The 15,546-nt window shown below is 41.3% G+C and overlaps 2 protein-coding genes across 5 annotated transcripts; one reads left to right on the top strand and one right to left on the bottom strand.

The window, feature by feature from the left end:
- The first annotated feature begins 292 nt into the window (after positions 1-292).
- Positions 293-2,188, top strand: duox2 (dual oxidase 2). The gene is made up of 7 exons (XM_005728240.1): positions 293-439; positions 651-708; positions 799-933; positions 1,098-1,302; positions 1,407-1,621; positions 1,714-1,904; positions 2,177-2,188. The coding sequence occupies exons 1-7, from the start codon at positions 293-295 to the stop codon at positions 2,186-2,188; spliced, it is 963 nt and encodes a 320-aa protein (XP_005728297.1).
- Positions 2,189-3,162: 974 nt separating this feature from the next.
- apba2a (amyloid beta (A4) precursor protein-binding, family A, member 2a) lies at positions 3,163-15,253 on the bottom strand. 4 transcript variants are annotated; one of them, XM_005728003.1, is made up of 12 exons: positions 15,107-15,253; positions 10,569-11,811; positions 10,209-10,316; positions 9,958-9,997; positions 9,730-9,875; positions 7,423-7,509; positions 7,144-7,329; positions 6,828-7,007; positions 6,482-6,694; positions 6,001-6,120; positions 5,471-5,611; positions 3,163-3,944 (listed from the first exon to the last, which is right to left on the bottom strand). In XM_005728003.1, the coding sequence occupies exons 2-12, from the start codon at positions 11,778-11,780 to the stop codon at positions 3,873-3,875; spliced, it is 2,505 nt and encodes an 834-aa protein (XP_005728060.1). In that variant the 5' UTR covers positions 11,781-11,811; positions 15,107-15,253; the 3' UTR covers positions 3,163-3,872. The 4 variants fall into 4 exon arrangements, with proteins under 4 accessions (XP_005728060.1, XP_005728063.1, XP_005728061.1 ...); XM_005728006.1 differs by having other exon boundaries at positions 10,209-10,313; XM_005728004.1 differs by lacking the exon at positions 15,107-15,253 and adding an exon at positions 12,211-12,334.
- Between the last annotated feature and the right edge of the window lie 293 nt (positions 15,254-15,546).

Raw genomic sequence — 15,546 nt, 5'->3', positions numbered from 1 at the left:
GCAGAGGTGGCTGAATGGATGTATAGGATTGCATGTGTTTGTCTGTTAAACAGATGCATTTATTTCTTTGCAGCGAAGGCACACAGTGCCAGAGGAGTTAATAAGGCGGCCATGTTTATGTTTAATCATGCCATGTTACATAGTCGTAGTAATGTAAAGCACCTTATCAGCTGTGAGTAACAAGAGTGTCTATCTCTGCATCTGGGTGGGGAAACTGAGAACTCTGTCACTAACACTGTCTTCTCTGTTATGCTGTCTAGTCTCAGTTGTGTCTGTAAGAGCAGAAGCTAAGATGACTTTCTACGATGACATTTACCCATTCTACACTGTACAAAGGACTCCGTTTATCTTCAGCAGCCGCTTGCTCACCATTATTCTGGTCTTCCTTGTGTTAGCGGTCAGTCTTCTTCTCATTCTGCCCGGGATACGAGGGAAGTCGGTGAGTGCAACCAGGTCCAAAAAAAGAAAAACTATTACTCACTGCAAATGAGTGACGAAACCTCACTATTGTTCTCTCTCTTTCTGCGCCTCCAACAGTGGTTGCTGAAAAGTGCAAAAATAATAGCAGTTGTAATGCTGTCATTTCAGTTTCCTCACCTTTTTTTTCCATTCAAGTCACCTGAAATAATTTGTCTGTCTCTTCCTCTCAGCGGCTCTTCTGGACATTTAGAATAGTTACCAGCTTGTTCATTGGTGCCGTGATAGTGGGTGAGTTTTGCATTCGTATTGTTTTTCAAAGATTTTATTCTTCCTGCCACCTTTGTTTTCTAGACTTTCAAGTTAATTTTTTCCCTGCAGCACTCAACTTCACTAACGACTGGGCCGAGGCCAGAATGACCACGAAAGCCACCTATAAGTCTTTCAGCAACGCGGTGGTTAACGCGGAGATTGGCTTGCATGTCGGACTGTATGGCATTAACGTTACGCTGAAAGGTGAGTCACAGTAAGCAACCTGTGACGTCTCGTCAAATATTCCTGCAGTTTTTATTGTGAAAGGAGTCGGTGCTACAACAACATCTTCTGCATATACACGTCAGAAAAGTTCCTTTTTTATCTGTGTTGCTTAGTAGTATTTACATCTGCTTGATCTCACTCAGGGAATCCTGTCGTACAGTTTAATGAGACCATTGACTACAATGAGATGTTCACCTGGCATGACACTATTGAAGAATATGAGGAAGCTCTGGAGAAAGGTTTACCCAACCCCATTCTGTATATCGCTGAAAAATTCACCCCGAGCAGCCCGTGCGGTCTCATCTTTCAGTACAGATACTCTGGACGATACGCGTCTGCAACACTCTGGTGATTGTTAATAACTCATATCTTGATTTTGTCAAATAATACCGTGCGCTCTAATTTTCGGGCGATGTAGAAATTCCAATCCCTGTGCAATAATTGCTCCACAGGACAGCATTTTGCTGCTGGATGCTCGCCAACATCCTTTTCTCCATGCCAGTAATCCGGTACGCTGGGTACATGGTGGTTGCCACTGCTGCATTCATCTTCTTCTCCATGATCTCCTTCACCACCATCATGAATGTGCCTCAGTGTGTTTTCTACATAGGAACTGACTCCTTTGAAACAGAATACAGCCATTCGTTTTGGCTGGCCCTGGCTACAGGTAAACACATGAATTTGCACATAGATTTTGCATGTTTTGCACTTGAATTTATCATTCCAAGCCCGACTGTTACTAACTCAGGTGATTTTCAGGCATCCTGTGCACCCTCATTGGGCTTCTTGTGGTGCTGCTTGACTTTTTGGTCCCTGAGAAGATGAAAGAGGCTTTCAGTGTCGGTGTCGACGGCTGTGAAGACGAGGATGATTCATACAGTGAGGGCTACCTGAATTCATTTTTCCTCGATGGAGTGACAATTTCACCAGTGAATTTAAAAGTTACAGAAGTAAGTACATTCATGAGGGTGGTTCGTACAGTTTTTGAGAATATTAGTAATCAACAAATTATCATTCTGCTGCCTGTTAATATCTCAATCATTTGTTTAAAGCAGCAACAGTTCTTATCTTTAATATAAGTAAATTCTACTGTGGGACAAGACCGAACAGTGTATTAATAAGGCATTCCCATAGTTAGTTTATACGGCCGCCATAGTCACCTTTATATCCATGATAAAGACGTCGTTCAGCTAACTTTGATCGTTTTCTTTCTGTGTTACAGGAACATTTATGAAGCTGTGCAGATTCCCTCTCAGGGAGATTTCTTTGTTCATACTTGAAAATAATTTTTGTTGAATGTGTTACAGTTAAAGTCTCGACTTTCACATGTGTTAGTTATCTGTGTGAGCCTGTAAATAATAATGTCTTAAAATTGAGTCCACTGTAAATAGTCACATTTGTAAAGGTCACTCTCATGTTGTAGTAGCTGTAAATAAACATAACTTCGTATGGGATCCATACAATGTGTATATAGTGTGATGGGTGTGGATGGTAGAGCTCTCGTTGTTTTGCTTGTTTGGTAATGAAACATGAGACAACACAGATACATATTGATTGTACACAGAGTATACACTTTCAGAATCCGCTTTTTTAAATGAAATGCACATTTGGTTTTATTTACATTAAACTGATCAGAAAGTTGGTCAAAGACATTATTAACCTCTTAAGCCCCAACGCCCCCTGATACGGGGGCAAAAGGCAGGGGATCAGTTAGGCTTGGGGCTTAAGAGGTTAATAAAATTAAGCCTACTCGATCCAAGAAATTGCTTAAAAACTGAAGATGTAATACGGCAGCACGCGCTACTCCCTCCAGAGACCAGTGCAATCTGGTTCTCACCAGAACAGAAAACATTAGAGTCTCTAGTTTCAGAAACACAACTCCTAAGCTGGCAGCATTATTGAATACCTGCAAGAGCCAGATGGCACAAATTTACGACGGGACTGGTGAACACATTTCTGAACATTTAATGATATACTAAGCAAAAACAAATGAGCTTTTTATTTCTAAAAGGAGATTTCTAAGCGACCCCACACTAGTGAGAAGCAGCGAGAGCCTGAATGTTGGAACATGTGGTTTCCTTGCATCAGATTCATGCACACACAGTGCTCTGATAGGTTGAACTGATTCTCTTGTAATCCTGTTAAATATGTTTTTTTTCTGTCCTGTAATTTTTTTAAGAGCTGAATAAAATGAAAACAAACAAGTGCTCAGCAGTGAAACTGTATTTTCTGTGTGTTATAACTGTACATTCATTCAGTATTGTATATTCTGATACATTCTTGTACGCTCTGGTAAAAGTAATGATCATCCATATACTGTATGTCCTTGAAAATTAAGAGTGTCTTTGGCCTTCAGCGTCACCACGATACACAGAGTTTAGTGCCTTTGTACAGCATCTTATTATCTTCTTTTGATATTAATTGTAATAGATTAACATGTTGGATTGAGAATGAATCCCTGGTCAGTAAATCGTATTCTTCATTATCACATGCATATACTGCAGAAGTTATATGGCCTTTCCAATCATGTCCTTGAGAAATCCAAAGTATTTACAGTAGAAGTACAATTTTAAACTCCATACACATTATAAAAATGACTAAATAAAAAATAAATGTACTAATTTATCTCTTCATAAGAAAATAAACATGACCGTAAAGCTACTTTTCTTCAACACCATAAACTCACGTACAGTACTACAGACAGAGTATTCACATTGTAAGGCCATTATGACGATGTAATTCAAGATAAAACCTGGGAAAATGAGAAACGGATGTTCTTTACAGCGTCGCGACAACAGGCCAAAAAAAATAAAATGATAGAAAAATAAATTCTCCTCGTCCCACTGAGCCACCCGTCTTATTGTCGTCACGCAGCCAGACATGCAGAGCTACAGTGGGGCTGATCCATGCAGGGTCCTCTATATGTAGACGGGCGTCTCCTGTCCCGTCAGCAGTCTGAACATCACAGCAGGCATCGTCTTCATGTTGATCTGGCACAGAGGGAAACATGAAAGAAGCAGGGTGGGTAAATGCAGGGTGTCAAACATGTGGCACACGGGCCTTGAATTGGCACCACAAAGACTCTGAGGCGGCCCACAGGAAAGATTTGGGACTTTTAACTGCATTTTTATAAATTGTACAGTTTTTTCTACTGATAAAGGCCTCCTTCACGATTGTTCGTACTACACCTAAGTTAAAGAAAAAAAAGAACAATGAAATGACAAAGAAATCCTATTTTTTCGCCATCTAATAGAAGAGTTTCTATTTCTTTATGGTATCTTTTAAAAAGCAAGAAAAACTTTGCTTTATTATTACAGGTCAGTCTGGGCAATGAGATACATTCTCTGTGCTTTTACACATCTATTACTTACAGTTTAGTCCCAAAGTGTCATGTTTACAGATTTCTTCCATTTACTACAGCAGAATTTCTTTATCATATAGAAAAACTGAGACATGCAGCTAAAATTGTACTTCTTTTTTTGTATGTGAAGATATCAGAGGGGTTCTGACTGGGGTTAAACTTATCCCTCGCCTGAAAGTCAAAGTGGGCTGTATGTGGCCCACAATGTAAAGTGAGCTCCCTGGGTTAACCCATCAACTTCAGATGCATTTACACATGCACAGATATGTAATCGGCCCTAATTTACTTACTCCTCTCTGTCCCACCAGAGACTGAGAAAAGGATTCAGATGTATTGCTGTCAAACAGAGATCTTTTCTACCAGAACGTACACTTGAAGAAATTACAGAGAAAATACAAGAGTGGTTGAAAATTAAGTTAAAGTTTTAAATAAGTTGTTAAACCCACATATTCGGTACATATTTTTGATTATGTTTAACTTTAAGTTTTATTGACGCATTGAGCATCACAACACAAACTGGGATCTGAACCATCAGGTCTCCTCTGTATTCTCCATCCATTTGTTTGTGATTAATACTAGTTTGATATGTTGCCATATTCATTTACTTTGGTCAAGAGTTAAAAGATGTATAACAATTTCCTGAAAAAATTAAAAAAATCAATGTGAAGCATGAGCTGCCTGACAGTTAGTTTGAAACAGCTGAGTTTATCTAATTGAAACAGCGAACAACGTGATGGTTTTATTGGAGTTAATGTGCTGGACTATGAGTCAACAAGGAAGGGCAAAAGAATTTCCCAAACTGTTCCTTTAAAGCACGCTCATAGGGATAAATTGTAAACTTGCACTCAAGGAAATAGATTCCTGTAATCACTGTGAAAGTACACAATAGTTAATTTCTCTGGAATGTGAGTTTTCTCACACAAACATCCTTTATTGTACTAGTCAGTTTTAATTTAAAAAAATATTTAACCATGGTTTGTTTAATCACAGGATTTTATTGACTTACAGGCATTCTGTGGCCCTGTGTGTACCCAGTGATTTGGCTTTAAACCAAACTCTAATGTGCATGCATCTATGAAAGGCCTGTGTGGCACAGTGTTTGTGTGGTGCAGTAATCGGAGAAAATTGCCATCTTGTGTCATGAGGAGTTCCTACCTCACCCACAGAGATGGACAGGGTTTGAACTATCTTCTCGTGTGCCATGGCAACGACACTCTGACCATTTATTTCAATGATTCTGTGTCCAACACGAACGCCGCCTCTCTCAGCGATACCGCCTCGCATCAGGCTGCAGATCTGAGGAAGCAAAATAACCCCAAATGTGGAACTGCATCATAAATACCAACACTCCCAGTCAACAAGGGGGTATGTTGTAAATATTAACATATTTTTGGCATGTACTAGAGTAGCTTTCATGGTTCACAGTTCACAGTTCCTCATTTATCTTGGCCCTGGTGCAGCAGCTCAAAAACTATCAGAGCAGAATGATGCCTGAGCTTTTGGCTCACAGCAATTATTTGTACATACGCTGACCTCATTATTGCTATTTTTAACATAAGCAGCCATCATTGTGATGCTATAACATGACAAAAAAACCTGCATGCACCTAAGCATTTAATAAGCCTGAGTTGAAAGTTCAATCTTAAGTTTAGAGTCATGGTAACGAGTGATACGGCTGCACTCACAATGCCATTTTGAACACTGAAGCCGAGCTGGAACTTGAGATCGGGTCTCTTGATGAGGACGGTGGTGACAGGAGGGCAGCTTACAATACTCAGCTTTACCTTCACCTGGTTCTTCAGACCCTGGGACACATTCAGAAACGCATTCACATGTTTCAGAAGTCAAAAGGTTTGTGGAGGTGGGCTAAAGACTGGTGCTGTCCCTGTGCTTATGTGGTATTTCTATGTGCTTGTTAGTGTCATGGTCAAAATTACATTTATTCATTCGTGTTCTTCTTTCCTGTCCACTTAATCCTTTTAGGGTGAAAAGAGGGACCACCTAAAAGTCCACTAATATTTAGGTACTTTCACTGTAATTCATACTTTTGGGCTGTTCAGTCCAGCACTACTAACTACAGATAGTTTTCCTTGATTCAAATACTTCCTTATCTAACTTATGACTCTAAGTAAAGGGCTAACTGGAGGTTCCTGATGTACTCCATACCTTAATGATGCCCTGGCAGGTGGCCAGTGGCAGCCCCACGAGACTTGTGTCATTGATGGACATAATCTGGTCGCCCACGTTGAGTTTTCCAGAGCGCGCTGCGGGCCCACTGTTCAGCATGCTGGCCAGGATGACCGTGGGCAGAATGGAGCCCCAGCCAGACTCGACTATTACCACGCCGAGGATCTCGCCTTTCTGCTTCTCTATATACAGCTGTAATACAGTATACAAGTATTTTTTAAACCTTTTTAAGCACACTTTGAATTTCATATTGAAAATTAGGGGTGGAAAATCCATCAGTCATCATTTACAATTAGCCAACAGTGGAATAAAAAAAATGTCACACCTCTTTACAGTTGTCTGAATTTGAGAAATGAACGAGGTCATCGTGGTACATTTCCTGGGAGCTGATGATGTCACTGTATTGTTTCTGGCTCAGGTCGGTGGGATTGATGCCATTGGCTCGCAGGAATTCTCTGTAGGCCACACTGAACGCCTGACCAATAGACTGTGCGATTAGCTGCGCCTACGGGAAGGGGAGCATTTGGGGGAAACCGCTCAGCAGAAAGGCTATCCCAGCTGACAACAGCAAGGAAGTGACCAGAGATTATTGTAAAAATGTCAAACTAGAGCGTAAAGTAGAAAAGAATGGCAATACTTACATCCTCTGATTCAAAGACATAGCAGATCATTCTGTACTGGCTCTTCCCTTCGCTGGTGGAGTCCGAAGATTCAGAGAGCTCCTCTGATGAGGCCTGAGACATGCGCCTCCGTGCCATCAGAACTACAATGCTGCCGATGTCTGCGATGTAGGAGATGGTTCGCAAGGCACTGTCCATCATTGTTTCCTATGAGGAACAAAAGTAATGACAATCATGATTCAAAATCAATTGTGTTTATGCACAAGAAGAAGGCTACACACAAATTTAAGAGCCACTGACCTGTGTGTCAGCATTCAGTACTTTGACAGCTTTAGTGGAGATAAACAGGTCCACTTCTGTCATCATTTGAGAATCTTCATCTTGGCTCTTTGAGATAAACAGAATTTTAATAAGACGTTTTGCATTTCAGAGAATGAATGTGATGCTTTAATCTTGCATAGCATTTTTTTTCTTGCACCTCAATAATAACGCTTGTGCTTATGCCTGAAAGGCAGAGACAGTTTAAATTATTCTTTTCAAACTTTGCTTTTGTGACCAGCAGTTCATTTGTAGTTACATTCAAGGCACAAGCACAGGATATAACACTTAATACACAGGAACAAAAACATGTGGCCGTATCAAAAGAACAAGGTGGCCAAAAGAAAGACATGCAACAGCTCCACTGTGTGGTAAATAGATGAGGTTACTGCACAGCTGACTTTTTATAAATAGGTCACAAGCAACATACAGTTGTGGTCAGAAGTATTAATACGTGTTATGGTCATTGTAATTTAGGGCCTTGAATTATTTCTTTGAACTGTTCATTTTCTCAGTGTGGAAAGATTGTACAGCATACATCTTTATTGCACTTTGAAAAGAACTGGGTGCACAAGTTTGACTTTAGTTTGTATTTTTTTCTAATCCACACAGTTTTAGATGTATACATACACCTCCACTAATATTTGGTTAAACGTCCCTTAGTAAGTTACACCTTTACCAGAAGCTTTTTGTAGCCATTAAGAAACTTCTGGCATAATTCCTGGTGTATATTTGACCACTCTTCTTGGCACACACCCGGTTTTTGGTAAGGTCATTCCAGCTGTTTAACGTTAGCCTGCTTCATCCATTCAAAAACCACCTCACACGTGTGCTTTGGATCACTGAGCTACTGGAACACGCTGAAGAACTTGGAGATAGTCATTCTTCTTCATTATTACAACCACTTTGTACAATGTAACAGTACTGCTGACAGCAAAACAGCCACAGTGCATGATGCTACCACCACCGTCCTTTACAATTGGTACAGTGTTCTTAGGTTTGAAGCTTTCACCTTTACAAACATACTTGTTGTCAAGTGTGGACAAATAGCTCAATCTTTGTCTCATATGGCCATAAAACCTTTCTCCAGAAGGCATTTGGCTTGTCCATGTGGGCAGCTGCAAATTTCCCTCGAGCTTGAAGGTTTCCATTTTGGAGCAGGAGCTTCTTTCTTGGTCGGCACCCTCTCAGTCCGTGATGATATAAAACTGGATTCACTGTGGACAGTGATGCTGGTGTTCCAGCAGTTTCCAGCTCATGGTAGGCTTGAGCCTTAGTGGTTCCTGGGTTATTCCTGAACATCCTAACCAAATTCCTCTTATTGTAGGGGAACAGTCTGGGTCTAAATCCAGATCTCGGCAAAGTGATGACACATCTGAATAACATAGTTATGTACAGTTGTTTAAGTTAGCAGGCCTTAACCTTGTCAAGTTAAAAGACAGAACTCAGCACCACTTATTAAAAGATTAAAGTAAGTGTATCTATATAATTGAGCCTGTATGTATACTTCTGGCCTTGTATGTATTAAATAACATCCAACCTTAAATCAAACTTGTGGACCCAGTTCTTTTTAAAGTAATTCGAGATTGTATGCTGTATAATTATTTTACCCTGAAAAAATAACAGTTCAAAAAAATCATTAAAAAATACAAAATTGCCCATGACAAATGGATGTAAACTTCCATCCATCCATTCACTTCTGCTCATCCTTTTCAGGGTCGCGGGGGGCGCTGGAGCCTATCCCAGCTGTCATAGGGTGAGAGGCGGGGTACACCCTGGACAGGTCGCCAGTCTGTCACAGGGCTAACACACAGAGACAGACAACCATTCGCACTCACATTCACTCCCGCATTCACACCTATGGGCAATTTAGATTGATCAGTTAACCTATCCCCACTAACTGCATGTCTTTGGACTGTGGGAGGAAGCCGGAGTACCCGCAGAGAACCCACACCAACATGGGGAGAACATGCAAACTCCACACAGAAAGACCCTGGCCTGAACTACATACATATTATTTATTTCAACTGCGAGCATACATGTAGAATAAAGTCAAATCCCTAATAAAGTCGAGTCCCTCCAGCCAAAAATAAAAGCCAACTTTTCTAAGGCTGAAAATCCCAGATGGAGAACATCAAGAGAATCTAATCAAGTCTCCTGGACCCGAATTCAATTTGTTCCCTAGATTTCATTTCAGTTTGTTCCCACATTTTGATGCTGGCCAATTTAAAGATTTATGAACTAAATGGATGCATGTTGGTAGCTGTAACAACCCTGAAGAAGAATTACCTTGATTTGACTGACAGCTTCATGAGCCTGGGACATACGGACACTCTTGGATGGGTTTTTATCAGACAAAACTTGAGTGCAGCCAAGGTAGTTAGCAGCAAAGATGATCCCATCAATAAGGTCTTCTGGCTCACAGGGACCTGGGACTGTGTGACAAAAAGACCCCTGTAACGTGCAGCACAGATTCATAAAAATGACAACATTTTGAGAATATTCTGAGATATTTACCATCCTCAAAGCTGGGAAACGAAGCAGCTTCCTGTGTTTTCTTTTTTAAAAAATGTAATAAGTTGGACTTCAAGGGCAAATATTTTGCAGATACAGTATAAAAACCTATATCTATCACAATATCCACGATTGCCTACATACAAAACTTACAAAAACAAATGTTTCTTGGGAATACGATTAAAGAGACAGTAAAAGACAGTTTTTTGATCAAAAACTGGATGATAAGAAGCTAAAAGTAGCTGAATTTTAACCTTGTGAGTGTTGCTGTCTTCTGCAGAGACAGGCTCTGGACACTGAGACCTCGTCGCCTGCTCTGGCAGCTCCTCAGGTATTGCAGCCGGGCTGAGCTTCTCATTCTGCTAAACAAAAATAAGTGGGGGGTGTTTTCTTCTTATCTTGGACAGTTTGTGTTTTTTAACATTTCTTGTTGTCCTGTGCCGATTAAGAAGAACTCATAAAAAGTGATGAAGACTATTTCTGGCGATGCATAAAATTAAAATTGTGCTGATCCCCTCTAAACCACAGCAGAGGCAGGTTTGGCACAAACATTTACAATCACAAGCCACAGGGGACAAGAGCTGACAAAGATGTGTCCTATTTGCATTGCTTACCTGCTGGGGTTTCTCTAGCCGTCTCTGTCTCTCCTCGAGAGACTCCCTCTGTTGTTCTGGTGTGTGAAGAGGAGCCAGGGATGGCTTGATAACCCTGGGTTCATTCTCCCGGCTGTTAGCAGTGGAATTACTGGGTCTGGGAACAGGAGGAGGCTCTCTGTGAGGCTGGGGTTTCTGGGTTTCAGTAGGAGGCTGAGCATGGGAGTGGCGAGGTGGGGGAATAGGGTGTTGCTTACTGGAACTGGACCTAGCTTTGGTCCTCACGGCAACTTTTTTGCAGTCCCTGGGCAAAGTCTTTGGACGCTGCTCAGTGTTGCTGGTCATGCATCCTTTGATCCCAGAGGCAATTTGCTCGATGCCCTCTCCTGTTCCCCTCCTTCCTCGCCCTTTACCCTGCCGCTCCTTCTCCTTTGAATCTATGTGAGATGGCTCACACTTCTTGCTGGCTCCTAGGACATTAGGGTTCCTTGTGACTCGGACGTCACCTTCTCTTTGCCGTTCCTCTCCCCCCTTCCTAATTCTTTCGTTCTCATTACCCTGATAAAGGCTAGCCTGCCTCTGAATACTGTCCTCCGTCTCCTCTAAATGCTCTATAAATTTGGCCCCATCTAGCACCTCTTCTATCTCATCTCCATCACCGAAGAAGAACCTGTCCTCCTGGCCCTTTTTAACTCCCCCTTCTGTTTCATCACCAGCAACTGGAGCACAATGCGACCTGAAGCGATGGCTCATCTTACTCGGCTTAGCGTCTGATTGTGATCCCTCACATATTTCTGTGCCATGCCGTGGCCTCGGAGTCATCTGGTCAGGAGCACTGGTGTTCTCATTAGTATTATCACTGACAGCATGCTTTATATAGCCACCGTCCTCAGGACAGTACTGCTTGTAATACCTCATGTCCACACCGCCCTCTCTGTTCAAATGCAGAACCTCATCATAGTCCTGCTCGACATCGGAGCCCACGTTGTCGTACTCAGAGCAGGTGTCCTCCATGTCCTCAGGACTAGGGTCACAACTCATGTAATAGTGATTTGCAGAAACAGGAGAAGTCAGCTGGTCATTATTATCCTCCTCCAGCGCACAAGGTGGTTGCTCAGTCGCCTCGTTCACCAAACCTCCCCGCTCTTCTTTGCTCTGTCCAGGACCGGGGCATGATGAAGTGCCGGGTACCAATATTTTGGAAATGGATCCTGGCCTCTTTCCATGAGCCATAACTGGCCCCTTTAGCCCACTACCCTAAGCCCTGTAAACATTAATAGAAAATCAATTTCACATTTTTGAGAAATGTTATATTTTCAACAGTATATCATCATTCAGACTCTTTATATTATTATGAAAAATAACTGAACACATATTGTATTTTGCAAATGACGTAGGTTCATCACACTGGAGAAATCACCTTCCAAAGACTTCGATGCTCTCTTTCATAAAAACAGAAACTCTTCAGCAACTCTTCTCAGTTTTCGAGCTCCTCCGCTACAAGCCTACAGCACAGGTGCCGTCAATTTAAATAACCAAACATCAAAGATTCCTCTTTGCATATGGTCAAAGATCCACTTTTGTATTACAGTGACTATCTCTGTCATACTTTAAAAACACACACACATCCTCCCTCCGTACCAAACATCCATATTTTACTTACATGCACCATCTCAGTCCATTTGTCTTTGATGGTGTTTGTTATCTGTGATCTTGGTCCGTTGTGCCTGCTCTAATTTTGTCTTGATGTCCTGCAGAACAGGAAGCCTGCAGTAAAACTACAGACACAGCGCCTTCCTTCTGCAACACTGCTCTCTATTCTTAGCACCTCCCACCACAGAAGCACAGACATATGCAGATGCTCCATACTGGCTTATTGTAAGTCAGTCTGCCTTCACACACAATTTAAACTCTTCTCTTGCGGGTGAAAGTCATCTGCTTAACCTAGTCTAGCTCTCTCACACACCGCTTGAAATATAACATCCTAAAAAGTTATTACAAAATTCTGGCACAAGTAATGCTGACAAAAATGCTGCCCATGCCTGCTTTCAGATTGTAGCATGTGGTGTTTTCTATAAACTATGTTATTGTTTTATAGTTTGCTAAACAGTATCTTCAAGAAGCTGCCTTGAAAAACAGTAAAGAACCAAAGAACAACAACACAAAACTGTCTAAATTAGTCAGAAAGTACTTCACAGCTGAACCGATAGAAATTAATCGTGGAAAAATGATTACAGCTGTTAATTAAAAGTAAATACTGGCATTTAACGAGTTCCAGCCTCTCGAATGTAACTATTTGATTTTTTTTTCTGTTATTTTTTTACCGATAGTCTACAGTTGACAGAAACGAGAAATTTTAAATAGAGACATGATAGTCTACATTGACCAGACACTTTATAAGGTACACCTAAATGGTACAGAGCTGAACCCCCTTGTGCTTTCGGAACTGCCTTAATTTTTCATGGCATGGATTCAACAAGGGTCTGGAAACATTCCTCAGAGACTTTGGTCCATATTGACATGACAGCATCACACATTTGCTGCAGATTTGTTGGCTGCACCTCCATAATGTGAAGTCCACCACACCCCAAAGCTGAACTACTAGATTGAGATTGGGTGACTGTGGAGGTCATTTGAGTACAGTGAACTCCCTGTTGTGTTCTGGAAAGCAGTTAGAGATGATTTGAGCTTTGTGATATGGTGTGTTCTTCTGCTGTCATAAAAGGATGGACATGGTCAGAAACAGTAACCAGGTAGGCTGTGGTGTTTAAGTGATGCTCAGTTGGCACTAAGAGGCCTAAAGCGTGCCAGGAAAATATACTTGGAACCACTGCTGGTGCTGCTTTTATGTTTTTTACTCCAGATTCAGACCCTATTTTGCAGCAGTCTCAGTTTCCTGTTCTTATCTGAGAGGAGTGGCACCTTGTGCGGTCTTTTGCTGCTGTCACCCATCCGCTTCGAGGACTAACATCATGTGCATTCAGAGATGCTCTTCTATATGCATAGACTGTACCAAGTACTTATTTGAATGACTGTTGCCTTCCTATCATCTCGAAGCAGTCTGGCCATTCTCATCTAACCTCTGACATTCAACAAGGAAAAACGCCCCTCACTGGATCTTATCTCTTTTTCTGACCATTTTTCTCTATAAACCCTAGAAATGGCTGTAATCCCAGTAGATCAGCAAGTTCTGAAATACTCAGAGCAGCTTGCCTTGCACCAACAACCATGCCACATTCAAAGTCCCTTAAATCAGCCCCATTTCTCATTCCAATGCTCAGTTTCAATGTCAACAGCCTGGTTCGACCATGTCTGCATGCGTAAATATGCATTTAGGCATATGCCATTAACTTTGTTGCCATGTGATTGGCTGATTAAATATTTGCGTTAACAAGCAGCTGAACAGGTGTACCTGACAAAGTGGCTGGTGAGTGTGCATTCAACATATATTCTCAATCAAGAAAACATCTGGCAGATTAAGAAATAGGGAAATATCTGTTATTCGCAGCCCTACAGTAATAATATAAATGTACAACAGCAGGATTTAACACCAGTAAATTAGAGAGTATCCATCAATACAACATAAAAATGCTGTTGATTTTATTTATCAATATTATAATGATATAATTTATGATTCTCTCAGCTCTGAATTCCACCAAATCTCTTTTCATCCCTGTCATCATTTAAAAGAAGTGAGCTTCTTAAGTGTGAATGTGATGCTCTCAGTTTAGTAATACAGGCTTTATATTTGATTAGTACAGGATATGTGAGAGGCAGCACACTGACAGTGCTGTGCTACACGCCCAGTATAAACATGTCATCATCAGCATCCTCATCTCAGCATGAAGCATCTAAGCTTGAGGCTGAAAAGAAAAATCATAGAGCAAACTATTTGGCTCAAGCTAAAAAGACTCCACAACGAAATGAATCCTATCAGTGTTGATCAGGTCATTATGCAACTGGGATTATAGCATCATCAGCACAAAAAACCTCTAATCCCTGCTAACAGTCCTAAGCATGACTTCTCCATGGTGCTGAACTGGCAATTAAAACAACAGGGGCAATTACAGAGTAGAACTGGCCTTCACCATTGCAGTTTTCTTGCACCTGCCCTGCCCTTGAAGAATGAGTGGTAGTATTTTATAAAGCTATTACGCCTAACTTTTGCCGCAGCTGCAGGGGTGGTTGTTGCTGTGGCTCCAGTCTCCCCACAAGTGGACGCCGCATTTCCCTCTGCCTAGATGTCGATAAGATAATCGGATATGTCCTGCGCATATACCGTGCATTAATGGAGCGCGCTCCCTCCACACACGCTCTCTAGTGGTTATACCATCTGGAGGCATCTTATTATCCTACAGCAGCTGGAAAATTCACATCGACCTTGATGTGAAGCATCGAGACTGCACCATGCTGACACCCAACTAATGGGCTGATGTGCCACAGGAGCACGCACATCTAGCATCGTTTTCGCTCTGTGACAGAAACACGAGCAGGCCTATATGCATCAATATTGCATGCTCCCCTCTATACGTGCATTAATATATGTGTGTGCCACTTACCGACATCAGTCCTGTGGGGACCTCTCCCTTAAAATGCCCGTTTGCTGATCAGATGAGATTGATCTCTGGGATGGTGATTTTTGAATAAAAGCCGCACAGCAGCCCAGGAACCTGTGTAGAAAATACACCCCCTAACACAGGCACACACGCACCATGTGCTCACTAGTCGCACTGTTCTACCCAACATAAAACATTAATGCACACGCAGATGCACCTCTATATGAATGGATTGTATTTTTATGTTTGTTTGTTTGTTTTTTTAATTTTTTAGTCATTTTATAATTTGTTTAACAGTATAAGTGGTGGCTTGTAAGTCATTAAATAGACACCCAAGGTGTGATTTATATTATTAGATTATCTTTACTTTAAATCCATATTTAATATGATTATATCTTACAGCTTCCTAGGATTTATTTGCGTTTGTTGAGGAAAAATATCGA

The sequence above is a fragment of the Pundamilia nyererei genome, unplaced genomic scaffold (assembly GCF_000239375.1).
Source record: "Pundamilia nyererei isolate P.nyererei 1_Seehausen unplaced genomic scaffold, PunNye1.0 scaffold00027, whole genome shotgun sequence".
In the NCBI taxonomy this organism is placed as follows: Eukaryota; Metazoa; Chordata; class Actinopteri; order Cichliformes; family Cichlidae; genus Pundamilia; species Pundamilia nyererei.
Note: the sequence above shows the minus strand (reverse complement) of the source record. Positions and strands in the feature narration are given on the sequence as shown.